Source organism: Perca fluviatilis, chromosome 21 (assembly GCF_010015445.1).
Source record: "Perca fluviatilis chromosome 21, GENO_Pfluv_1.0, whole genome shotgun sequence".
In the NCBI taxonomy this organism is placed as follows: Eukaryota; Metazoa; Chordata; class Actinopteri; order Perciformes; family Percidae; genus Perca; species Perca fluviatilis.
Genome location: NC_053132.1, coordinates 4344371 through 4372331, shown reverse-complemented (window position 1 = coordinate 4372331; position 27961 = coordinate 4344371). Strand labels below are relative to the sequence as shown.

At 41.4% G+C, this 27961-nt stretch overlaps 1 protein-coding gene across 1 annotated transcript in view; it reads left to right on the top strand.

Moving 5' to 3' along the window:
• Positions 1–27961, top strand: part of aatkb (apoptosis-associated tyrosine kinase b) — an 80101-nt gene that overhangs the window by 16743 nt on the left and 35397 nt on the right. The window contains exon 2 of the mRNA XM_039788174.1: positions 25106–25239. Within this exon, the coding sequence (XP_039644108.1) occupies positions 25106–25239 (134 nt within the window). The remainder of the gene's footprint in view (positions 1–25105; positions 25240–27961) is intronic.

Below are 27961 nucleotides of genomic sequence, written 5' to 3'. Positions count from 1 at the left end.
TGTTTTGCACAATTCGTATAAAAAAAGGAATATCTTTCAGTCATTTGTCTGCAGCCCGTTCGGTTAAAGAAATCCTGTGATTAGCGTTGTGAACTTAAAGTCGTGAATCGTGTGTATTGTTACACATCACTAGTGACTACTGAAAAATCTCTTTCTGTATGAAAGTACACTGGTTCACAGTGGCATAGTACACAAGATTGTTTGCACAAATCTATTTCGCAGGTGAGCATCAACAAAACCATTAACAATATGTTGTTGATTGGCGTAAGGACTTCATATATCACCATGAGTAATTAAAACGCGAGCGATTGCCACTCCAGGCAAGGACTGAATGTTTGCGTGGGATTTGTTTCTAACACTGAAGGCAAATTAAATGTCATCTTTATAGTGTGAAGGGGGGAGGGGACTCAGTGTTACAATTGCTACTACCACTTCTAGAGTGTTACGAATATTTTTGTAGGCCTCAACAAAATGCCAATGGGAATATTTTACATTGGATTGCTGTTGTAGGAGATGAGCTCTGTTGCAAACCTAAGTTACGTGTTTTGTTCAGCTGTTTGTTCAGATAAACTTCAGACATATGAACAAAGAACAAAAGCTAATGTTGAATAATTATAAAAGAACTGGCAAATGTAAGTTCCGCTTTTTACGCTCCTTTTGCCTCTGTTTTTGGTCCCTACCAACTCCTGAGCAAAATGTCTGTATCTTTAGCAGGTAAATGCTCCATTATGTTCGCCAGGTAACTTTGTCTGTCAGCTGAGCAGGATGGGGCGATTTTAGCCCTTTTTTTAAGGTTGAACTTGTTCCCAGCACCCCTAAAATATAATTGCTGATTAAAAAAAAGTGTGTTAATCTATTGTGAGCTATGGCTATGTTCACACAACAACAAAAAAGACGCCAAGTGTGAACAAAGCCTAAGGAGTTCTGCTCTATGAATATCACAGCATCGTGAAACTGAACCCAGAATCTAGATGCCTAGATCTAGAGCCATTTTCAGAAAATAGCCATTTCTCAAAATTGCATAAATCTCTAATTTTCAAAAGTTATTGATACTGCATTTTGGAAATGTCTGCTTTTCAATAAATAAATATCCAATGTCATTTGTAATACCTCTTCGACTTTGTAGTAATGGCCCTTTGGCTCAGCATCAAAGTAAGTTTTCTCATAATCGTTGGTGTCTTTCTAGTTACATAGTTCAGTGTTTCCCCTATCATGATGGTCCAAAATTACTGTTAGCACAGTAGAATAACGTTAAAAAAAAAAAAACGTTAAAAGGGTTTCAGGGACCCCTAAAGCTGATGCTAGAAACGCCCTTGTGAGCAGGTATCTCATGTACTCACATACATACATATACATATTACTCACAGTAATCCTGACATATCGTGTGTACCCTTTATAGTGTTCTCTTCATTGGGTATACATTTAGTCTGTTTCTACGGATACATTCATGTTTGAAGCTCCATATAAGTTAATCATTTAACATGTCTCCTCTGCCTGAGCGTGAATCTAGATCATCCCAGTTATATAAAGCAGCCTGCACACGTCATGATACACATTCTTATTCCAGTTCTGAACAGGAAGCACAACATTTAGAAGCCAATTCCTGCTAATAGCACTTGTTCCTGGCCATAAAGCCATTTCACATGAAGCCCCACACTGAAATGAGGCAGCCTGATATACTTAAAGTGTATCCATGGAAACCGTGCTTCGAAGCCGGTGCACAGCAGGGGGGCACTTTGGAGAAGGTCCGCTCCCTGTGATCATGTGTAATAATGGCAGACACATATCACAAAGCCTGGCCAGCATCTCTCATCAATATTTGAAGACATGCTCTGCAGTCTCGGTGTTCGTTATCTGCTGGCCTTTTAAAGTGAAGACAGTTGATTATTTAAAAGCTGCTTTTATGCAAATGTACATCTTAAACAAGAACAATATCACTACATCTGAACCGTGCTGGCGAGTCGGAATTTGCAAAAGGCTGTCTTTTGATAGGTGGGCAAACGCATTTTTGTCTCAGTGCATGCATTGTCTCACCGTGCGCTCATGGACATTGGAAAAACATTTTTCCCAGTGAAAACGTCATCATTCACGTCACTTCCTGTGGGAATCAGAGGTGGGAAACTCGGGCTGGATTTTGCTAACGGAGTTTCCCAGTTGGTGACACGTTGTTGACAACTGATGTTTGATGGAGGCGACTTTGGTTCACTGAACATATTTCAATGACAGTAAACTGTTTATTGTGGACAAATAAATATGTTTTAAATTATTCATAAATAGGCCCATGTATAAAAAAAACAACACCTTATCCATGTCCTTTCCCATTCGTTGTCCTGCAGATAACACCTGGCGATGTGCTGTTTGGATGCTCGCATAAGAAAACCGCAGCAAATCTTTTTGTTATTGTGGCCTCCATGTTTTCACACACCTGATGCTCTCGGCTACGGCCAACCGTTGGTGCCAGTCATGCAACAAGTTGTTATGCCAAACGCCAATATAACAGAAGAAGAAGAACACGCATCCCGACTATGTGAACGCTGGCATTCGGAAAAACAACGTAATCACGGGTGGCGGTCCCTGTTATTCCCAGGTGGCATGAACGCAGCATTAGTCTGGCAGCGCCGCCGCTAGTTTAGCTTAGCATAGTGAATAGAATCCTTTGTTCCCAGATAGCATGTTGTGAGTAAAAGTGAGCCAACCCCCCAAAACAATACTTCACAATGAGTACAAATAGTAATGCAGATTCACAGCATCACAGTGAACAGGGCTTTTTGGCAATTTTTTTTTTTCGTTACTTTTTCTGACAATTTTGACATTTTACGTAGTTTTTCCCACTTTATACCCATTATCCTTAACTTGTCTTTACTCATTTGGACTGCTGCTGCCACTATGGTGGTGACTAGACTGCAGGAGTGTCAAACTCAACTTCTCTAAGGGCCACACTGGAAAATGAGAATCACATCAAGGGCCAGACATGTAGAGTTTATTCACATGCTTTTATTTAATCGAAAAAGTTAACTATTTTTGACTGTATTATTGAATGTCTCATATAGCCTTCTCACTTACAGTTGGGTCCACATAAAGCCCTGAACAAGTGAGCAAAAAAGTTCCAAAGCCATCACGGAAATGAGCAAATCAAGAAAAACAATAATTACATTTTTGAGTCTCAAAGTCGGCAAATCTGCCAAATTCAGCTTTGAGTGTCACGTAATTGCAAGTTGAAAATCAGTTTCCTGTGTTTTCGGTTTGGTGCACAACTAGGCGGGCCAACATTTATTGTGAACCTAAATTGATATGCGGGCCGGATCAGAATTTGCGAGGGGCCGGATTTGGCCCGCAGGCCTTGAGTTTGACACATGCTTTAATGCCCATGCCACAGGACGACCGTGAAGCAACATCTTTCATGTTAAATAATGCATTTATTCTGTTGTTGATGCTAAACTACTGATTACCGGAGCTTTAACACAGCTGACTTTAGGGAACATTGCATGTGTGTGTGTTGTGCTGCGCTCCTGCGAGATGTGTGTGTGTGTGTGTGTGTGTGTTATGTAATTGCCCCTGTATGGCATTTATGATGTGATTTCACATCGGAGCGTGTGCAGTCAGCGCCAGTGGGGACAGAGGGCAAGAAGACGAGATTCATTCTGCTCCAGTGGCCTCTCACCTCATCCGCACACAGACAGACAACACCTGGCAGCAGAAAGAGATAGAGAACGCAATAAATATATATTTTTTAAATGTAGAGAAAGAAAACCGGTTGCAGTTTTTGAAAAGTGGAAGACAGCTCCCAGGGAGAGAAGAGTCAGGAGGAAGTCAGAGATTAAGGACTTGAGGAGGAAGTAATAAGCATGGAGCGATAAGTAATGGTCCGTCTGTGATGTGTGATAGCTTGTATTTTCTCCGCTCCATTGAGCCTCACCGACTGAGACGATTCATCCAGACAAGATCCACGAACCGAGGCGTGTCAAAGCTCTGCTCTCATGCTCTCCGAGGTCCGCTCAGGTGAACCGTGCGTGTTTCCTAACTTTCCTGCGCGCCCGATCTGTCAGATGTTTCTGTGCGTGCACACATAACGGCTCCACGTCTACACGAAGGCTTGTTTGTTTCTCATGCCTCGCCGGTTCTCGGTGAAGCTGCGCTACACGTGAGCTGCGGCGCTCCAGCAGAGACCCATAATCCTCTGCTTCTGCGCTGCGCTCCACACTACAAGGACTTGATAAATGCCAGGCTTTCATTGCGTATCGCACGGAATAATATTCTCAATTTAACATCTTCACACTCCGTTGTTATTATTCCTATTAAACGCTATTATTCTTTGAGGTGGTTCACTGAATATTCATTTAAGGAGAGACGCTGCAGGTGAACAGGAAAAACATGTTAACTACCAGATATCACTGTGAAACGTCCCCAGTTGATTACTTAAATTGAGATAATAATTTTTTGTACTACAAGTTTTCTGAAATGTTATGTTTAAATATGCAAGTGAGGCATTATCTTATAACCCAAGCCATTTTGGAGTTATTTTTTTGCTCCTGTCACATTATTACTCATTGCAGGTCTGGCATCTCAAATTAACGAGCACAACCACGGCCAGAAGTAGGAGTACCTCCGGAATGTCTTTTGAGCTTTATAACAAAGTTATCATGGCATAAAACATAAAAAAGTAGTAGTTATGACATGAACTACTACGACTACCATTGTAGTCACTGTTCCATTATCTTTATTGTGACTATTACGCCACTGTTCATCACACCCCCAACCGGCACCGTCAGACACCGCCTACCAAGAGTCTGGGTCTGCCGAGGTTTCTTCCTAAAAGCGAGTTTTTCCTTGCCACTGTCGCAATAGCTACTGCTAATGCTTGCTCTTGAGGGAATTACTATAATTGTTGGGGCTTTGTAAATGCAGGCCGTATGCGAATGGGTCCGAACGAGTGAGGTGCAAAAAAAATGGTGTCTGTTGGTTATCCAGATGCATTAAAAAAATGTAACTCTTGCGACAGGCTACAGACGGTTCCTATCCGACAATTCGAGCGGAAGTTAGCGTTGCTATGATACTGATAAAAAAATCTGAATTCTTAACTTTTAATCAAATAAATAATGATTTCATGACGATATGTTGTCTTGTAAGTTTTTATTTTCATGATTTCCTAACGTTATTAGGGCAGTTAATACAATTGCTCGCGTAAGCTAACGCTAACTAGTTGGCGTCGATTAGCCTGAGCCCGCTAGGTGACGTTAGCTAACATTAACTAATTAGCTAGCCTGAGCTCGCTTGCTCAGGTGAATTGACGTTATTCATTCAGACAGCATTCAGAGCAATACTTTTCTCCACGCAGCAGCCTTTTTGTTTCTATCTCTCTAGCCCTCCGAGGAGAGCTCAGAGAGAATCGGACATTCGGACACTGACAGAATGAGTCGTTCTCTCCGCCATTGTTTTTCTACTCGCTATCGACGCTTTCAGCGGTGTAGTACGACGTCCACTGGGGGCGTATTACGGAGCTGATTTCAAGTGCCAGTGTGAAGGCGGTGTAAGGGAACACTTTTATATACAATACAGGAAAAAAATAATTTTGGCGCTACATCATTCACACAAAGAATAAGTTACATTTGTACATTCTTAACACCAGTAGTGATGATGTAACTAAGTACATTTACTGAAATACTGTACTTAAGTCCAAATGTTTAACTTTAAGTATATTTTCCTGATGATATTTACATACTTTTACTTAAGTAAAATTTTCAATGCAGGGCTTTAACTGTAACAGAGTATTTTTGCAGTGTGGTATTAGTACACTGTTTTGGTGCTTAGGCTTGCAGTCTCGGTCACGGATTGGATGAATTTTCATCACATGGCTGTGCGTCACACTGTCAACACAATGGTTGCCATTTTTAAACCTGGAGAATTTTATGCATTTTACAGCTTCTTGATCATGCAAACGGTTTTTTTTTTTTTATTTAAGTTGAACATTATAGACTTATAGATAGTGGTCTTTTGGCCTATCTTTGGAGCATTTTTACATAATGTTGGCGAATTTTGTCGAGATACATTCAGGGACTGTCTGAATTTTGAGAATCCGACAATGCAGGTTTTTTTTAGCTTCTTTCTAGGATAAGTGAGAAAATACTGTCAACAGCCATTAAATATCCCTTTTTTTCTATGTTACTCCAAAACATTCCCCCAAAGGTGGGGTTTGGACGTGGGACCAGCTCCTCCACCCTGTAAAAAAGCCTTCAGCTACGGGAACATCGACGAAAATCAGAAAATCCTCAAGCCTTGGGAAGGAAGCCTCTGCAGCGAACCAAGCTAAAGAAAATATGACGGCGTGCATGGAAAACCGCAAGGAGGCTGTACGTTTGAAGCGGCTTCTGACCTCAAAGCAACCCACCACCATCGCGACATGGAATGTGAGGACCGTGTATGCTGGTGGAAAGGCAGCAGTGATAGCAACCTGTGGGAACTCACCAAACAAGACCCAATAGAAATGCAAATCCGGAGGAGGAAATGGAAGTGGATAGGGCACACACTCAGGAGAAAGAAATCAATCACTAAACAGGCGTTGACATGGAACCCACAGGGCAGGAGGAAGAGAGGCAGACCGAGAACCACCTGGAGAAGAACCACAGAACAGGAGATGAAGAAAGAATGGCTGACGTGGCAACATCTGGAGCGGAGGGCCCAAGTCCGGAGAGGATGGAAGAGCTTCGCCGATGGCCTATGTTCCTACGGGAATCTAAAGGCCTAAACATAAACAATGTTACATAAATCAGGCTGTGAATGATATTTGAACAAAGCCCTGTGTACAAAGCTTCAGAATATAGATGGGAATTAAAGTGGAAAGTTATGTAAGTGCTACTGAAGTGGAGATTTCGGGCTCAGAGTCTGAGCAGAAAACCTTTTAAAAGATATGGATTGTAGAAGTCAGACATTTTTACAGGTGAATCGGGTAAAACATTTGAACTCACCGGTATTAGCATGAAACTTCCCCAGAATATTCCTTACGTTAAGACAATTTGTTTTCAGATTTTTTGTTTAAAAATGCAAATGAGGAATTTTCTGATGCTAACTTTTGCTGAATTTAGGAGAAATATACAGACACAAATAGACAAAGTAGCAAAAACAAAAGTCGGTGTAAAGCACCACCCTACCAAACAAATGAGACTTAATGCAACATTCACGGTTCATGAACGGCTCAGAGACAGCAGAATTCTCAAAAACATTTCAATCATATTCAGAGCACATGTACATCAATATTCACATCCATGTGTCATGTCATCGGCCCACACAGCCACGTATCCTCCCCTCATCTACCACTTTGTTTTTGTCTCTGAGTTAAGTCCTCACCGTGGGACGCCTGTCGCTCCTCCCTGAGACAACGCAGAGAACAACATAACTGCTGTTTATCTCCATATAGACTAGAAGCACCGAGCTTTAGCTGTTTTCAGAGAACCCATGCATGCACATGCAGCAAATCCCATCATCCCCAAGGGGGGAAAGTGATGTCGTATTAAGATGGAGAGAAAAGAGCAGGAAACATGAAGGCAAACAAATGAGTGGCATTCATGTTTTTTTTTGTTGGAGGGGTCAGTGGGAGGGATGTCGCCGCCCCACTGCTTCTCTCAGTGTTGTGACCTTTAGCAGCTGGCACACATATGTAGCTCGCCATGCAGACACACACACACACACACACACACACACACACACACACACACACACACACACACACACACACACACACACACACACAACACACACCGAAGGTGGCTGATTTCAGAGGGGCTGTGCATTCCCAAGTCTATAAGAACTGTTTATCTAGCTCACCGAGGCTACATTTACATTGCTACGTTTTGGTTTATCCTTTGCTATGTTTACACCTCGCATTTCCACTGCTCTGGTGTTTCCGAGCCCCAAAACATAAAACACTTCTGACCCGTTTGGGTTTGGAATCTGCCGGGTTGTGTTGCAGTCTCAACGGCCGCGGACGCAAACACAACACCGACGCTGACGCCAACGTTTCTCCTCCTGATTGGGTCTTATCGGTCATGACGTCTCGTTCTCTGAGACTAAGCTATTAACGTTACCATGGCAACTGCCAGTAACGGGCAAAGTATACATGCTGCCTCCTGTTTATGCCCAGTATACCAGAATGTTGATGAGATATTTTGGTTTGGGCGTGTTAGTTTAGAGATCAGTTCTTCTACTTGAGCTAAAAACACTTGTGTGCACGGAGATGGCTTTTGGCTCTAAAGTCTGCCTAAAAACCCAAATGTAGCAATATAAATGTATACAATATTATGAACAAAGCATGACGATGTGTGTGAATACGCAATTGAGAAAAACATTATACATGTTTACAACGATCCATTTCACACAATTAACAACTGGAAAAGGAATAGGCTGAAGCCCAAGGCTTATTTTTGCCTATCCTATACAATCCATAAAATAACACAGATTATTAGCAATACGAAAGAAAGATATGATAGAGAAAAGTCCCCAGTGTTGGAGGAGGAATTGAAATCTTTTAGCCTAATTATTCTTGTCCAGTAAATATTACATTCCGGACTTTTGTCACCCATCATAGGGCATCCTGTTGAAAAGGTTAGTTGTTTTAAATACTTAATACTTGATACTTAAGTTTACAGTTAACACAGATTATGTTTTTTAAAAAGCTATGCAGAGGTAACACCTGTGAGCAAGAATATTCTTGAAATTGAAATTGTGAACAAGAATCTGCTGGAAATCATCTTGCCGTGTGGAACGTAAAGGTTGGTTAAAGAAGAAAAGGAGGGGAACAAACACAAATGGAGAGAAAGCAAGAAGGAAAAAGGGTATAGTACTGATGAAAAGAGGGAAAGAGGAAGTAAAGGGACAGTAGAAGAAAAAAAAAGTGATGAATGAATGGAGCAAAGCAGGAGGAAAGGAAACCAACCCGTTCTCACTCCTACCTCGTACGATCCTGACGCTTGGTCAGTGGCTCTCAGCGCCAGATGGGTCAAACAACCCAGGACTTTCACCCAGGAGACCGGGGTTCATGTCCCGTTTTTGTCCCGCGTGTCACTGAAACGTACATTTTGTAACACCACCCATGATCCTTTCCTAACCCTAATTGTCCCGTTCTCGTGCCGCACGTCAGTTAAACATACGTCCCTACCAAGCGCATCTAAATATGATGCCAAAGGGCTAGACACGAGACCCAAGAGCGTCAAATAGTGACGCCAAGAGTCCCGAATCAGAGCGTCAAGAAGCGATGCCAAGAGTCCTGACCAAGCGCGTCTAAAGATGACTCTAAAGGAGACTCTAAAGGAGACTTTTTGCGTCAGTAACAAACGCCAAAGGCACCTGACCAAGTATCACTTTTGACACGACGGGAGCGACAATGTGTTGAGGAAACAGAGAAAAAGAAGGACTCATCTCGTGTTGAATGTAACCTCTTTATCAACCGTCAGATAACTGAAGCAAGGACAAACAAGGGTCTCCTCAAACTGGACTCAAGTAAATATATTTCGTTGTGTTCCACTGCTGATGTGCCCGTCGGGCCCTCCAGGGAGCTGTGTGCTGAAATAAAGCAGACGAGGCCGAGGTGCTTCTAGGCCGCGAATCGTCTGGGGAGGGAAGTGAGAGCGTCAGGTGGAAGCTGCGAGGAAACAGACAGCCGAGGATGCACTCTACATACTGAAGTGTAACTGCCACAGCAGGGCGGGACATGTCAGGTAGACAAAACATCCAAACACAAACACACACACCTACACACTGGAATAAACACTCCTGACAGCAGAAGTGCCGCCGCGGGTGATCCGGAGAACTATTCCCGGCTGCTGAACAGAGATAATATGGCTGCTCCAGGAAGATGTGTTTCATGGTTAGTTGCTCTGATTTACAGCTTCCTGTAATTAGGTTACAGTGCGTGGGCTGCCTGCTCATATGGAAGGAACATAGGCCCGACTCCCACATGATATGAATAGCTAATCTTGCTAAATCGTTTGTGTGGACGGGTCCAAACAGTGTAACTCCACAGGAGGAAATCTCTCTTTGTGCTGGAGAACAGCAGGAGGAATGACACTGAAAGGCTTCCAGGAAGGGAAATGGAGAGTGTTCAATTGAAACGGGAAGTTGGGACCATTTGAATTTGACTCGTTTAAGGAATATACAGAGAAGATGTGACTCTTGGCGTTTATTTAGGGTGATATATTGAGTACATTGAGTTGTTGTTCACGTCATGTCTGCCACAAACACGAGCGGGTGGGGGGGTGGTGTCTAACTGCATGTCAATCACTGCTCATGCACACGCATTCATTTCCCTTGTGGGGGGAGGGGCTTAGGAGACCGTTTTGGGCTTTAGCGGAAAGAGGGGAGGGACTGAGAAGTTGTCAATGTAAACATTTTTGGGCTAAGTCCTGGATCTTCGCAATCCTACCTACAGCACCTTTTAAGACCGACACAGTTGTCAATTTCCCATCCAGCGCCCTTGTTGTTTAAATAGCAAATGCATGTCTTCAGCCTTGATTTTTTTAGGATTATGATCAAGAGAGTTTGTCTTTCCAGTAAGCAATATTTGCATCCCTCATCACACAAATAAACTCCAATTCTTTTTCTATGTGAAAAATATTGAATCAAAAATATTTTTTTAAAGGTGCCCTGCCACACAAAGCCGTTTTTACTTGCATTTTTTGAAATCTGTTAGGTCCATATGTGTTTGTGTTATGTTGTGAATGTGAAAATGAACTGCTGCCTCCTCTGTCAGCTCTAGCCACTGAACAGAAATAAGCAGAGAAATCAGACCAATTATAAAAGCTGGTCAGTCTGACATCATGTTGCCTGAGCTCATTACTATTCATGAGCTCGCCCAGTTGCGCTGGGTAAAGGATGCTGATAGCCAGGCTCTCATTGGCTAGCTGTTAGCCAATCAGAGTCAAGCAGCTTAGCTCGTTGAATATTAATGAGAACTGGCACAAATCGAGCTGAGTCTTCCTGCAGGCTTTCTATACCGCGCTAGAATGACTTGAAACAAGGTAACCAAGGCATTTTTTCCACAAAAAATGTTACAGAGTCCATGGTAGAACTTCAGACATTACCACAAAGTCATGAAATACGTGTGGCAGGGCACCTTTTAAGAGTTTTTTTAACACTTTATGTGAAACTCTAATGACTCTAATAAACTCCAATGCTAAAAAATATTTAGGTGTGATGTGTCATCAGCCGCTGGAGTAAGAATAATAAACCACCGAATGATGCACAGTGCCTCCGATAGCTGTTTATATTCATTTTCCTTTCCTAAAGTGTTATTTCTCTGTTGTGCCAAAATGTAAGACTGGTGCTTTTATTTAGGCGAGTGACTAGAAGGTTAATTTCCTTTCTAGTGTGTGTGTGTGTGTGTGTGTGGGGGCAAGTTGTTCTTTGTCTTGGCTCAGCGTCTGTGAGCATTAGGAGGGCTGAACGGGAATTGGGGGAAGCAGTGGGGAAGGAGTCACCATGGAAACTAGTTGATTTAAAAAAAAAAAAAAAACTTGCAGCCTGTTCTTGAGTCAGAGCCGTCGGCAGCTGTTCGCTGACATTTGGTTAGGTTTACCTTCAGATCTCCGAGGACAAACCAAACATGCGTCATATTATTTTATTATTATTTCAGAGGACAGGATTTGAAGGGACTGTATTTTATGTGAGAAAAGGTAGATGTTGATGTGATTAAAGACACTGTTTAAAGAGAAGTGGACTGGACAAACCATAACTCAGAACTTATAGATTGATGTAATATGAGTTTGGTATTGAGAAATATGTGAAATATAATCTCAAGGTGAAAAGATCTGTGTGTGCTCAGTTCAGGTCTGGTATACTCCCTGTCCATATTCAAACAGGACGTTGGTTGGGCGCTAGTGAGGAAGACACACTTTTTATGTATGTGATCTCATTGAAATTCAAAATGAAGTTCATTTTGCTTTGTAGTGTCCATACTATCATGATTTAAAGTGCCAATTTTTTAAAAAAAATCACTTTTTCTGGGATTATTTTGTGTCTCTGGTGCTTCCACACGCATACAAACTTGGAAAAAAAACCATCCATGGTGTTCTGAGTGAGATCCGGTTTCTGAATGTGTCCTGCCTTCAGGCTCCGGGTGAGCTGTTCAAAATCTGCACGGCTTTCTACGTCACTAGCCGAGACGAGGGGGCCTCGTTTAGAAGAAGTCTCCCGGCTAATCCTGCCTTGTACTACTGAAGTTGGAGAAACTGCTAGCTAGCTCATGTAATCCTTACCTAGCTACTGAGCATGTGCGACTGACAACAAAGATGTTACAGAAGTTGAGATGTCTCAGTCTGTAGCTAAAACAGAGACCTGAACACAGGGTGAAAAGAGGAGCTGCAGCAATGGGCAGTACAACAAAAATATGGTGTTTTTTGAAAATCAAACCACGTAAACCTATTGTGGTACAACCTCAAAATACAATTATGAACCTGAAAATTAGCATAACATGGGCACTTTAAGATTGCAATTATTTAACAAAGTTGAAGTAAAAGAGACTAGAATTAGTTGGGTTGTTTGAACATAAAACATGTTTTATTTACAGACTTTTTAGAACAAGCATGGGCTAAAAGGAAGACAGCTTTGTCTCGATGATTCTGGAAGTGACATTCGCTGTTATTTATTAATTTTTTTTGTGTCCGTAGTTTTGTTTTGAAATGTTTAGCTCTAGTTGGACAATTTATGGGTGACACTATTGTGTTGTGGCCGCTGTAATAGGTTTTCGTTATTCTTTAGCTTGTGCAAAATAGAGTATGTTGTGTGTGGACATTGAATCAGAAGCCGTGGATTACATATCTTTTGTATTGGTGTCATGTAATTCCATGTGGGATGGGCCACTTAATATATCATACATCATATCATATTTTCTATCTGTCTAATGTCTGGATGAAGAAGTGACCAGAAGGATGATCTGTGCATTATTTCATGTGAACCAGCAGATGTACGGCAGATTGTTCATGACCAGATCATCAGATCCATGCAGTTCACACGTGTTTAGCCATTTCTGTCACCTGTTGTTTTTTTCTCTAACTGATGAGTCTTCCTGTTGTCACCCCGTCCCCGTCCCCCTCCCTGATAGAAGCACGGTGTCAGCACTAGTGTTGCAGAGGACCGAAGGGGGAGCAGTGATTTATTGCACCAGCCCAGCATTTTTGAAAGCGCGGCTCAGTTAGCTGGGAGCTAAGAAGCTTTGTCTCTGTCACCTAGTTTGGCACACAGACACACTCACGCATATCTTACAGTGAGAAGCATCTACTGATTGTATCCATTCCTTAACTCGTGGCACTGATCCAGCCTTCTGCAATGGAGTCTGAGGTCATTTTTTGTGGTTTGGTTTTGCATTCACAAGAGTACATCAGGTGTAATGTCCATGAGAGACTGAGACTATTTTTGGGGGCTTTTTATGGCCTTTAATCGACAGGATATCATGAAGACAGGAAAGGGGCCACGGGTCGGATTCGAACCCGGGCCGCTGCCAAGGCCTCAGCCTACATGGGGCGCACGCTCTACTGGGTGAGCTAGAGGCCGCCCCATGAAAGAAATACTTTTATGGAGTGAAACCTCTTACATGTATAATGTGAAATGATTTACTGATGAAACAATGTAGGGACTTAGGGCGCTTTTTCGCCTGTAGTTCAATGGACTCTGTGCGATTCGGGGGGTGAAGTTACAACATTGTTGCATTTCTCATTTGGTCCGGTTTGCGTTCACACTGCGCTTTGTCAAACGCACCAAACACGGTAAACGGTCGCTTGTTTATTTGACAGAATATTTGAGTGAAACTCACCGACACTTAATGTAGAAATAATGGAGCGACGCTACATTTATAACCTCTTGGGTTTCCTGGTTCTGCTTTAGTGTTTCTAATATTTTGGAAGAAGGCGAACAATGAGAGCAGCTGACACACAGCAAGTAAAGAGCGAGAGAGAGATGATGATGTCACACAGACGACCTGCGATGTAATGGTCATAGTCACAGTCAGTAGACACTGTGACTGTCTTCCGTACGTGTTTTGAGCCCCCTGAACAGTTATTTGTTACCTTTTTTGGGGAGTGGGTTGTCTTTCATATTTTTTTTGAGGGGGACAAATCTACCTCTTCTAAATATTATCCCCTGCTAATCGAAGTCTGTATGTTAACATGCACACGTCAGGTTGTAGAGCATCCCTCCACTCAACAGGAAGGCTGTTATTCACTTGTCTGTCAGTAGCTGTCTGAGGTCTGTGGGCCGCACACATCACTCACCTGACTGCCAGCGTTAGCCTGAGAGTGGAAACCGTTACTTCTGCTCCTGATATAGAGCGCAGAGGACCTCCACACACAGTGAATACATTTGGCAGTGAATCATATGCATATTCTCACAGGGATTAACATAACTCCGCAGTTTGCGAGTGTCTGGTGTTATTCCGAGACAAGAATATTCAAAATGTTAATGTTTCCAGCACACACACATACATACATACATACATACATACATACATACATACTTACATACATACATACACACACACACACACACACACACACACACACACACACACACACACACACACACACACACACACACACACACACACACACACACACACACACACACACACACGCATATTGTAGCTAACAGTAGAGCGAGCTCAGTTGTGATGAATGTGTGGGATGTTGGCATTTACAAGACACTATAGGTCACATTTGCATCTGCCATAGAATGCTCTTTGTATCCCATTCCTCTGCGTTTGTACCTTAAACATTAGCGTGTGTGTGTGTAAGTGTAAGTGTAAGGCTTTGTTCTTTAAAAAAAAAGAAAAGTCATGCTGATATGAAACAATCGTTAAAAAAAGACTGCTAATGGCAAAGCTGCAAAGATCAGTTGTCAACTTTCAATAATCTCCAACTATTTTCATAACCAAATTCTAGGTTTGAGTAATTTTTAAGAAAAAAAGTTTGAATTCTCTGATGTCAGCTTGTTAAATGTGAATATGTTCTAGTGTCTTCTCTCCTCTGTGACAGTAAACTGAATATCTTTGAGTTGGGAACTCAACAAGACATTTGATGACGTCATCTTGGGCTTTTGGGAAAACACTGATCCACATTTTTCGCCGTTTTCTGATATCTTCATCTCAAACCTCTTCACTCACTTCTTTCATCCTTAATTGGGTGCTTTCACCTTTCTCTCCGCCAAGCATTAGATCATCTCGCCGCGGCGAGGACAGGTAACCAGGCCTGATGATGGGTGAACGGTGTCGGCTTCCTGCTGACTCCACTGAGCTGGATATGAGCAGCGGGCACAGGAAGAGAGCCAGGGCAGAGCTGTACTTACCCTGCTCAGACAGTCAGGGAGGTGTGCCCCTTCTGGATCACAGCTGCAGCATAAAACTGGGCTTCGCTGGCTCTATAATGGCTGGTCGGCTTATCTGAATGGAGCAGGCTTAGCAACAGCGACGCACTAATGCCTGAATTAGATCTGGAATTACCACCTGTAAACACAAAACCAATACAGATTTACACATGTATTTGTTGGTAGAGCAATTGTTTTACGCACTTAGGCAGCTGCAGAGTTAATGCACATTCAGGCTGATAGCCAGGATATTATGTCGACAGAGCTCGGGCTCCTCTCAGTCTGTCAGCTCTGATCGAAATGTCCATCATGTCAACCACACTTTAGTCATTCTGACAAGCCAAGTCACAGCAAAACCGTGACTCATCCCTGCATTGTAGGCTAGCTCAGTTGCTTATTGTCAGTGTTGGGTGTAACGCGTTACAAAAGTAACGCACGCAGCTAATGTAATGTATTCCTTTTTTCCGTAACGCAGTAATATAACACATTACTAAATCAATTTTGGTAATATTATACCCATTTCAATCTCAGTAACATGAGTTACAACGTATTTTAACCTGAAATTAAGTGGGTTTTTTAATTTATTTTTTAAAGGTGCTCTGCCATACAAAACCGTTTTTACTTGCATTTTTTAAAATCTGTTAGGTCCATATGTGTTTGTGTTATGTTGTGAATGTGAAAATGAACTGCTACCTCCTCTGTCAGCTCTAGCCACTTAACAGAAATAAGAGGAGAAATCAGGCCAATTACAAAAGCTGGTCAGTCTGACATCATGTTGCCTGAGCTCATTACTATTCATGAGCTCATTACTATTCATGAGCTCGCCCTCGGCTCTCATTGGCTAGGTGTTAGCCAATCAGATTCAAACACCTTAGCTTGTTGAATATTAATAAGAACTGGCACAAATCGAGCGGAGTCTTCCTGCAGGCTTTCCATACCACGCTAGAATGGCTTGAAACAAGGTAACCAAGGCATTTTTTCCACAATATATGTTACAGAGTCCATGGTAGAACTTCAGACATTACCACAAAGTCATGAAATACATGTGGCAGGGCACCTTTAAGTATTCACCAACACCGCCAAACATTTTGGCACCAGAGGGAAAAAGAGATTAATAAAACCAAATATTATGAATACATAAATTAGGATACTTGAATTGGATAAAGATGAGACTTAAGATGAGCCTCCCATTGTGAAATTCACAAGCTAACCTTACCTGCCAAGTCACACTTCTGCGGTTATTTTGGTGAAAGTAGTCTCGCATTGCCAGACTTTCCTCCACAGCGCTGCGGAGGAAGGTCTGTCTAATTCACACAGCATTCCTGGATGGGAGAAAAACGTGCTCTGGTTTATTGGCATTTCTTTAAACCAATCACAATTGTCTTGGGCTGCGCTAAGTGCCGAGCGGTACCACGGTGCCGCTGCAAAATAGCCTCGGGAAGGAACTTGTTTTGGTGGAACGTGTGTACATTCAAAAGTAGTTTTAGTCGTGCAACAGAAAACTCAGTTAGGACAGATAGTCTAGCTAGCTGTCTGGATTTACCCTGCAGAGATCTGAGGAGCAAAATAAATCCATAATTATGAAACCATAAATAATGTTACGTAATGTTTCAATATCTCCGCATCGCAAGCTAACATTATTCTGATTTTTAAGCATGTAGGCTAAAAACGTGGTAACATGTGGGCCTTTCAACAGAGGTATTCTGTGTGATCTTAGGCCTTCCAGAAGCTTTGCAATGCAGCCTGGAACTGCAAAGGTGTTTATGCTCATTGGAGAGGTTTTCTCTTCAGTTCTTTGGATCAGGTCCAAAGCTATGATGTTGATACCGCTCTAATATCCGTGGGCTGAATATGAAGCTATAACCAGCTGTGAATCTGATTCTGTCCAAGTTAAAAGACAGAGTGCCTTCAGCATTTCTAAATTTAGCTACTCAATACATTATATCTTGTTTGTTTAATTTGGGCCCAAAAATAAATGTGAAAAACAACTAGAGGTGGTTTTAGGTGGAATTACTTGCATGCTAGGACTATTTCTTGGCTGGCGAGTCTTGTCGTCACTGTGAGGTTGCCACGCAACCAGCCGGAGGCTAAACTAAGCTAATCGCCTGCTGGTTCTTGCTCTATAATAAGTGTACAGACGTAGCCGAGGTATTGATCTTCTCATTGACAGTCTCGACAAAAGAAAGCACTTCTTTCCAAAATGTCTTATTCAGCCTACAGGGAGATTGGTATTCTAACAGCACAGAGGTCACAGGTTGTGTTTGGTGTGTCTCACTGCTGAGGGTTTACGTATCTCATAAGGAGAAGATTCCAGATCGGCCCATCTGAGCTTTCATTTTCTCAAAGGCAGAGCAGGATACCCAGGGCTCGGTTTACACCTATCACCATTTCTTGCCACTGGGGGACCATAGGCAGGCTGGGGGAACTCATATTAATGTTAAAAAAACCTCATAAAGTGAAAAAAAAAATTTCATGGGACCTTTAAGTTTAATTATGGCTCTTGGATAAAAACGGTTTCTCAGTCTGTTTGTTTGATGTTTTAATTGTCCTTAAATGTCTGCCTGAGGGCAGCAGTTCAAACCGAGAGTATCCGGGTGAGATAGAATAGAATAGAATACACTTTATTGTCCCTAGGGGGAAATTTGTCTTGGACATAGTGCTACAATCTGTTGCTTCACAACATAAACATGTAACAGAAAAAAACATTCTAAAATCAGCATAAAATAAAATCAACATAAACATGAGATCAACAAAGTGTCCTAGGACACATAAGAAGGACACACATGACAGCACAGACAACACAACATCCTAAGAATTAATTGTGATAAATAAAGTGCGAAGTGCAAAAAGTGCTGGTGTATTTATTGCACCCTGCTGTGCTAATGATGGATCTTTGAGTATGCTCTTTTTTGAGGCAGCGGGGGCTGTAACGATCACCCAGGGATGGGAAAGGGCAGCCGATCTTCTGGGCGGTGGTGATGACCCTCTGGAGCGCTTTCCTCTCTGCTGCAGTATATCGAGGCTAAGTCATTAAGCTGCAAAACAGTGAGTTTTTTCGCCAGTTGCGTCTCTGTAAAAGCCGTGCGAACACGTGCGGTTGTCAGATCGGCTCAGTCTTTACTTCACGGTTCTGTGTGCTCTCGGTCAGACTCCGAGCTGGTGCTCTTCTGCTCACTACGTTTCTGTGCTGAGTGCTGGGGAGATTCTCCTTTGGGAGACACTGCAGAGTACACAGCCCTTCAGCCTCTTCTTCTTCTCTCTCAGATCCTTTCTTCTCTCCTCTCGTCTCCTCACGCTCGCTCCCTTTTCATCATTTAGTCATCAGTATGTGCTTCAGCGCCCTGCCTCGGGAGGCTAAAAATGGCTACCACCTCTGAGTAGCTGAGAGCTATGCGGTACCCGAGCTGCGAAGCAATCGAGAAGTAAGAGGAGAGAGAAGATGCAGACGCAGAAATTGTCTGTCCGCGTCCCTGTGTTTTTCACTGTAAATGGGGTTTTGTGTTTTTGAGTGCAGCTAATGGAGCTCTCTGGAGGGACATGTCCCTGAATGATTGAACTATAAGCGTTCTTTAACAGGAGACATTTGTCTCTTCTGATCTGGGCTCATTACAGCTAACAAGAGGCAGAATCCTCTATTTCATTAAGATTAGCAGTCAATGGGATTGATTTTTCACAGCTAGGGAAGAAAACACAACAACAAGGTCCTTTTTTTATGTGTTTCTGTGGAGGTCCAACTCATCTCAGCTAGTTCCAAAAAAAGGATGCATAAGATCTTAGTTGTACAGTTGCTGACTGGCAAAATCAGACCTGTACAGCAGCGTCAGCATCAATATATTTGAGTAATCTTTCTCGTTCCTTTCCTCCACTCCTCTCCTCTCTGCTAACCAACCTACCAACTGCTGTACTAAGCTGGTTTCTGCACCTGTCTGCACTACCAGTGTTGGGGCTTAAAGAGGGGCTGATTGCAGCTTCTTAAAATATGAATACTTTCTAGTTTCTTCTCTCCTCTGTGACAGTAAACTGAATATCTTTGAGTTGTGGACAACACAAGACATTTGAGTACGTCATCTTGGGCTTTGGGAAACACTGATCCACATTTTTTTCAACATTTTCTGACATTTTAAAGACCAAAACAACTAATCAGTTAATCCAGAAAGTAATCTACAGATTAATTGACAATGAAAATAATTATCGTATACATCAGAAATCTTGATTAGTTGATCAGTTCCAAAAAGGTTCGACCCACATTGTGTAACTGAGTGTTTCTGATATGTAGTTAATTTTAGACTAAGGGTGTGGCAGTCATACATGTTGCATCTGCTTAAAATAATAATGCACAAGTGAATCTCCTGGACTTAAATGCTCTGTTTTCATTGCGACTGCACGTGGACCTAAGGGTCTTCCTTAAATATTAATCCCGAGCAGCATCCAACGTCACACTCTCTGTCTTGTGCTGCTGGGGGGAGATGGGATTTGTAAGCGAGGGAGTTTTAAATAAACCACAACAGAGCCAGAATTTGTCTCTGCTCTCGGTAATTACCCCCCTGACAAATAAAGAGTAATTAAATCTGAATGCTCTTGTAGTCTATCAAAAGCACTGAAGGGTTATTGTGGACCGAATTAGCAAGCTGGCATTCTCCATTTCTTCCTCCCAGTCTGCTTCATGTTGCACTTTTTATTGACATCGTTGCTGCACTGTACCTCTGGTTTTATATAGTCCATTCGAGTGAATTCCCGACTGGGACTCCCATGTTCCAGGAACCCCTGAGCCAGCCAGCTAATCCTGCATCTAACTGTTAAATTTGAATGTTTTTTGTTGTTTTTCATATTCTCTTGTCTTCCTGCATTCTGCCAGCCGGCCAGCTAAACAACAGTGTTCGCACTCTGTCCAATTATACTAAGAGCCTGATACTCACTGAGAGCCAGTCGCACCAGCTTTCAGAGGATCAGCATAAACTGGCAGCAGAAATGACTCTCTGTGGGTGTGTGTGTGTGTGTGTGTGTGTGTGTGTGTGTGTGTGTGTGTGTGTGTGTGTGTGTGTGTGTGTGTGTGTGTGTGTGTGTGTGTGTCTGGTTGGCACTGCTGTTGGCAGGAATCAGTGTCAGAGACTTACAGCTGAAGGCAGCCCTGCGTGGCTGTCTGTCCAATCTCTTTCCATGGCAACCGTTGCATTCCAGAAGCCATCACAGAACAAGTTCAATAAATCACCCACCGCTCAAAAATGCCCCCAAAATTGGGAACAAGATATTATTTACGAGAGTGGACAGCATGCACGCGACACACATGGAGCATAATACAAACCACGAAGTCTGAAAATGTGCCTCACTGGTACAGAATGAGGCTCAGAGCGGCATAATGAGAGAGAAATGGAGCTAAAATTGTAGTTGTAGTAGTCCATGGCGTAGCAGGGCACTGCAGGGCACAGCAGGGTGTAGCAGGGCAGCAAGGCATACAGGGCGTGGCAGAGTGTAGCAGGGCATGGCAGGGCATGTGTATACATACACATACATCTACAGTATATCTAACTGCCTACACGCACATTTACACATGCATACACATAGACACATATGCATGCATACACACATACATATACACATTTTTTCTTTTCCATTTATCTAATTCAAATCGAATAATAACGCATCCAAACTAGACATAGTATATAAGCCCAGGAAAAACAACACAATCACCTCCAGTCCTTTTCGTATATGTATATTCAATATATTCATTTTAAATAGTCTCTTAAAATTGCTCATTGTTGTACATGATTTCCTCTTTTCATTGCTGCTGTTGCATAAATTAACTCCTTGGCTGTGATGTAATGATATTTAGCATTTGTTCTTATAAGTTTCTTTTTAAATACACAAGTTCCTCTTAAGTGATGTTTGCTCTCTCTCGTTTGAAACAACCCTTGGATACTGTTCAATAGCTTTTGATTAATATGAACAATATCTTTGAATTTGAGTGCTTTTAGTTTGATGAAAAGTGGATTAGTTGTTGTTCTATAAGTAGTTTTATTTACAATTCTTAAGGCTTTATTTTGAAGGATGAATATAGGTTCAGTGTTTTGTTTTGTAAGTGTTTCAACAGTAAGTAATGTATGGTAGTATGAAGGAGCAATACAATGTGTACATTGAATGTGGATTTAATAGGTATTTAGTTTTATACAGTATTGCAATTGATATCATTTTTGATTGATTATTATGCTTCTGCTCTAGGTGATATTCTTAAAGCTTTAGTGCGTAGTTTCTGTCTCCCCCATGAGGAATTCTAAGAAATGACAACAACACTGTCGCCGCATCCACATGATACAAGCCTTCCGTGTAGCAACTAATTTGGTAATGGCTTGAATGTAACGGATGTTCATTAGTATCAAAAAGTTACGCACTAAAGCTTTAAGGTTTTCACTGGTTGTTTACTTCCCTTATTTTACTATTTGATCACTTACTGTGAGCGTCCGATACTGGAGTTGTTATTTGATATTCTTCCAAATTAAATTACTGAACCTCTGAACCCATAGGACTATTATATAAGAGTGGAAATGGTGGAAGACATGACCGACATGTTGGATATATAACAACATATAAACTATACAACTATAAACTTCCACAATACTTTGACTTTTCGAATGATGTTGTCATTTCAAGAAATAACTAAATGTGAGTAAAAGTAACAATAAAGTAGCGCAACCGATGTAGTCAACACCTGCATCTTTAACAACCAATATTGATAGTGGACATGAAAAAAAATATATATTATATACGCGTAAAATATATTATATATATATATATATATATATATATATATATATATATATATATATATATATATATATACATTAAAGCATGAGTTGACATGAACATTTTTTTGATTTAGCCTAATTTATGCATACAGGAGAAGAGGGATAAGAACAAATTGGAGGGGAAAAAAACAAAACCTCATAAATATACACAAAGTATGTATACTGTGTGTGTGTGTGTGTGTGTATATGTATATATATATATATATATATATATATATATATATATATATATATAGGTGTGCAAAGCAGCCGGTATTTGTATTTGTATTCGAGTAAAATTCAAAATAGGCGTAAAATTCCAGTTTTTTTGCATTACACTTCTAATTTACGTTAAAGTGTAAGTATTCTTTAATTACATCCATTATAATAATTATGCCAGCTAATATAGGTGATTGAAACTGACTTGCAGGGGCAGAACATGGCTGTGATGATGATTTGGTGCTGGTGGGGGGATTTGTGCTTGTGGGGGGGTTGGCAGACAGTACCAGGAGGAGAGGATGCTTTAAGTGCATGTGATTATGCATAGCAGATGTTGACAGATGTTTGATATCTCTGCCTCTGCTTATTTGACTTTTGAACACATTACATATCACTTTGGTTTTATCTGCAGCAATGACTGTAAAATGCTTCCACACAGAACAAGTTTTTCTGGCTGGTGGAGGACCATGAGATGGGTCAGCAGCAGCCACACTCTTTTCTATTTGGTTGCCCAAATCCATGTGGGGAGTTTCAGCTAAGTTAATGAGTGACGGGTAGCTATGCTAAGGTTAACTAGCCTAGCCTATAGTCTACATTTTGCTGTCTGCAAAAGACAGTAACTTAAACGTACCATATAACTCCCACAAGTGCATACAATTCGACACAACTACACAATCATTTTTTTAACCTTTTTAACCGAACGTTAACGTTACTCTGTCAACAGACTATTGTCTAAATGACCGAGCTAACAGAGCTACGTAAACAGAGCGAACATAAGAGCACCCGACTGCAGACGTCAATAACGCAGCGTAACGGAATAATCTCCCGATCAAACTCCGCTTCCCGAAAGTTATAAACTGCCTCCGGAACCCAGTTAAGGTACGAAAAATCTATTCAACAAAAATAGTGATGCAGTGAAGTGTTTTTTTGCTCAGCCGAGCCCTCTCTGTTGCTGTGCGGAGCAGCCTGTGTCAGTCACCTCTTTTACTCTTTTCCCCGACACCTGAACGTCACTCACTTCGGGCGTGCACTGCCGTCTCATGAGGAAACGCAGCTTTTTGATATAAAGTTTTTCTTGTTCCCGAATACAAATATTTTTTAAAGTATTTGTTTGAAATAAGTATTCGTAAAAAACACGTTATTTGTGCCTTTCCGAATACCGTATTCGGGTTCGGCTCCACCCCTAATATATATATATATCAAAACTGTCACATTAAATCACTTTTTTTTCTTCCTCATTTACAATATCTCCTACTAAAAGGCAGGTAAAGGGTATTCAATATAGGCTATATCTACCTACACAAATATACTATGAACTGTGCTTATCTTTGACCTGTTAAAATCTATTATTGCTCGGTATTTTTCCTCATTCGCCCACCATATAACTCTCGATGGCAGACACGAGGTCTCACACATATTAGGGAATTATATCTATACATTCAGTAGTGAACATGTGCCGATATATATATATATATATATATATATATATATATATATATATATATATATATATATATATATATATATATACATATATATATATATTAATGGAATAAATCCAGTTTATTATCCAGAGTTGTGGTTAACACATTAAACAGAGGTTGCTATAGCAGAAGTGTGTTTCTGGGGTGCTGCAGCAGTGACCGTGAAAAATACATAAATTATACATCAATAAGTTTCGTCTTCCACCCCCTGTATCCTCATTATGTAAAAATGTCCTTTTTTATTTGGGTAAAACAAATTAGAGTCACAGCTAGAAAAAGTTAAGCAATTTATTTATTTGCAAATTGCCCTCCCAGCACTGTTTTCTCTGAATATTATATGAAAAAGCCTCTTGGTGCAAAAGATATGCCACCATTGCCAGATGAAAGTGATACATCATCACATGCAATCACAGCCTGGCGTTCATCGTGCACTGGATAAATCCTACAGAGCTATAATGTTTCAGAGCATTTCATTTTCAGCAAAAACATGACTGCAAGCCATAAATCAAGCATGTGAATGTCGCTAAATGGAAATTTCTCCTGAGACACAGTCAGTTCATGAGCTACTCTATAATACATTAGAAATGATGCGATGGAAAACCTACTTACGTACAACAGTGTATCAGGGTGGATTACATTTCTTTTATTTTTGAAATCCAATTGCTCTCATGTACCATACTAGTCTATAGCGACGACGATTACGATTTGTGAGGACTATGGTTAACTGCTCCTCAGATCTCTGCAGGGTAAATCCAGACAGCTAGCTAGACTATCTGTCCAATCTGAGTTTTCTGTTGCACGACTAAAACTACTTTTGAACGTACACATGTTCCACCAAAACAAGTTCCTTCCCGAGGCTATTTTGCAGAGTCATTGTGATTGGTTTAAAGAAATGCCAATAAACCAGAGCATGTTTTTCGCCCATCCAGGAATGGTGTGTGGACTAGAAAGACCTTCCTCCGGCGCGCTGTAGAGGAAGGTCTGGCAATGCGAGAGACTAATGCGATACACATAGGCCTCGCTTTTTCAACGTTTCAGGTTTTTGTCGCCTTTTCAAGTTTTTTCCGATGTTTTTGACGCGTTTCTCAATACATGCAGACATGTCCCGGGACCTCCCTAGATAGTTGGAGATACTGTATCAACCTCCCCATTGTTGAACCCAAAGTTACCCCCTTGGCTATACAAGCTTAAGTATGCATTTGATCCCATTAATGTAGTCCACACAAACAATAGTGTTGTGCCTCAGCTCATCTTCTGTCTGTGTGTAACACTTGTGTCCTGCAGTTGGCGCTCCGCTGAGTGAGCTATCCTGGTCGACCTCCCTGTCCGTGGTGGCCATCTCCCTCTCGGGCCTCTTCACCTTCGTCTTCCTCATGCTGGCCTGCCTCTGCTGCAAGAAAAGCAAAACCGGCTTCAAGGTGGGTCCTTTTTTTTTATCAGCAACTTCCACGTGAAACATGAAAGAAATATGAGCCATAAAGACAAACTGACACACCTCTGCTCACTCCTACTCTCATTTAATCATATACAGTTTTAATGGAGTCTTGCATAGAGATAGTCTAACGCTCTTTGCCCATGAACGTTCTTGCAAAATGGCCTGAACGCGGAGCGTTCCTCTCAGGCTCTCATTAACCGTCCATTATATTCAGTACACAAGCTCTCCAGCCGTTTATACTTAGAACATGTTGATGGGAAGTGGATAGAATAGCGGACAAAGGTGGTAGAGGCTGTGTTTATGTAGCGACGGGACGCCTGCAGGTCCTTAGGGCCATCTTGTGTCATTGATGTAGACCCCATTTCTAAAAATGGGTCACGACACCGGAGAAAATAGGACAGGGAGCGATGAAGGCAGTGTGTTTGTGTGTTTGTGTGTTTGTGTGTGTGCGCGTACGTTGGAGGAATGGTGGGGCTGTGCATGTGACTGCAAAAATGCTTAAATACTGTATGTGTCTGTGTCTCTGTCTCTTGTGGAGTTTTCTAGTAAACTAACAAAGATCTTAGTCCGTGTTAAGCTGAGGCTGAACAAACATCCTGAAAGCATTTCCTTCCTCATAAAACATTTGCAAATCGATTTTTTTTTTATTTATTAAAATGTGCATTATTTAAATCCACGTCAGCTAGCAGTCTTCTTCTTCCTAGTCTAGATCCACGACGTTCCACTTCCGGGATTGCTCAGTTGCAGCTGACAGATGTCCTTCTTTTACACCGGATTGCATTAATGTTTTGCCCACATTACGCCGCTCTTCCTCGCCCCCATTGTCGACCGCGCATTGCCAGACAATTTGTGCAGCAGCACCGTTTTGCAGTCACAGTTTCTGATGGGTCACAGATTTCAGTGTAACGCCTGTCAGCTGGACCCGTCTATTATTAGAAAGCTGAGAACCGGACGCCAACAAAAACGAGAAATTCCGGACCCCAATGGCCCCGGGAGACACAGCCCCAAATAGAACATATTTCAACCTTGCTTGGTATTTGCTATTACAAGTTATCGGGGAAAATATGTCTTACCTAGTAACGTAACGTAACGTTAGTAGCCATCTCTGTCTCCGGTGCCGGCCATGTTTTGACAACCCGCTCTCACTCCGAACTCGTAAAATACGGATGTTTGGGCAGTGGCTGTCAGCGTCAGAAACAACGATTTGGTCAAACAACACAGGACCTTCACCCAGGAGACTGGGGATCGTGTCCCGCGTGTCACGTTTCCTAAACCCAAACGTCCCGTTCTTCTTTTCCTAAACCCAACTGTCTCTTTCCTTTTTTTAAACCCAACTGTAACGTTCTTCTTTACCTAAACCCAACTGTCCCGTTCTTGTCCCGTGTCTCATGGAAACGTAAGCCCACCCACAACCTTTTCCTTAACCTAACTGTGTCAAAAGTGACGCCCATAGTCCCACTCAAGCGTGTTTAGAATAAGGACACTTTTATCGTCAATAACAACGCCAAAGGCACCTGACCAAACGTCCGTATTTTAGGCGATGAGAGTGAGAATGTGTTGGTTTTGATCGATAGGCTACATAATAATGTCCACCCAACAATCCTTGCCAATGAAATTTGTATAGTTCATGTGATAATACGAATAAATCCCCATTTTCCATTGATGTTCTTCCTGATAAACGCGTAAAATAACGATTGATCGCATTCCAGGTGCAGCTCTCAACTGACTCCTGACTGACGTGACGTGATGACACTGTCACGTCAGATCGAATTAATTAATTAAATTTGAATACTTAAAACAATTTTTTATACTTTTTTCTGACAGGCACCTCATCTGCTGAAAAATAAATAAATAATGTAATAAATAAATAAAATAATTTTCACCAGGGGAGCACAGCACTCCCTCTCGGCCACTAGGGGGTGCTGCAGCACCGTCAGCACCCACCCTCCAGCGCCCTTCCGTCCAATGACAAGTCTAGAAGAGCCGCGCGATTAACCCTTGTGTTTTCCTTGGGTCAAACTTGAGTAGTTTTTTATATCAGAAATATGGGTTTCTTTGAACCAAAATGCCCAAAATAACATGGATGCAATGCATGGATGTACATTGTAGGAACACATACAATGTTCTTTGCAGGTAAAATTAATGATTACATTCATTGAATTTTGGGTGTTTCATTCAATTTTTATAACATTTGAAAAACATGTTTAAATGGTTTTTAAAACAGTCTCCTGACTAAACTTTGACATAAACCAGTCTGTGATCCACTCAACGTCCTTTGATCTTAACAATTAGTCAAAATAATTCATAATTTCTAGGTATAATGTCATATAATTTAGGTTTATTGACCTTGAATTTAATACAAAACGTTGAAAAAAGTGACAAAAACGTTTTAAAAAGTGTCAAAAGCATAAAAAAAGAGCCAAAAATGCTGAAAAAGCACCAAAAATTCAATTTCACTTTTGACTTGGATGGACAAACAAGTACAAAGTTGACGGGAAGACAACACAAGGGTTAAATAATTTTATCCCCTAAGTTACAAGATACAAACAACAATGGGACCCTCTCATCAAAACTTTGCTTCACAGCACCAATCTAGGCTCCGAAAACTTCAACTCAAATAAAATGTTTGAAAAAAACATTTGACGGATAAATCAACACAAGAGAGTAATTGGTTATACACACTACTGTGATGCATTACACCTTTT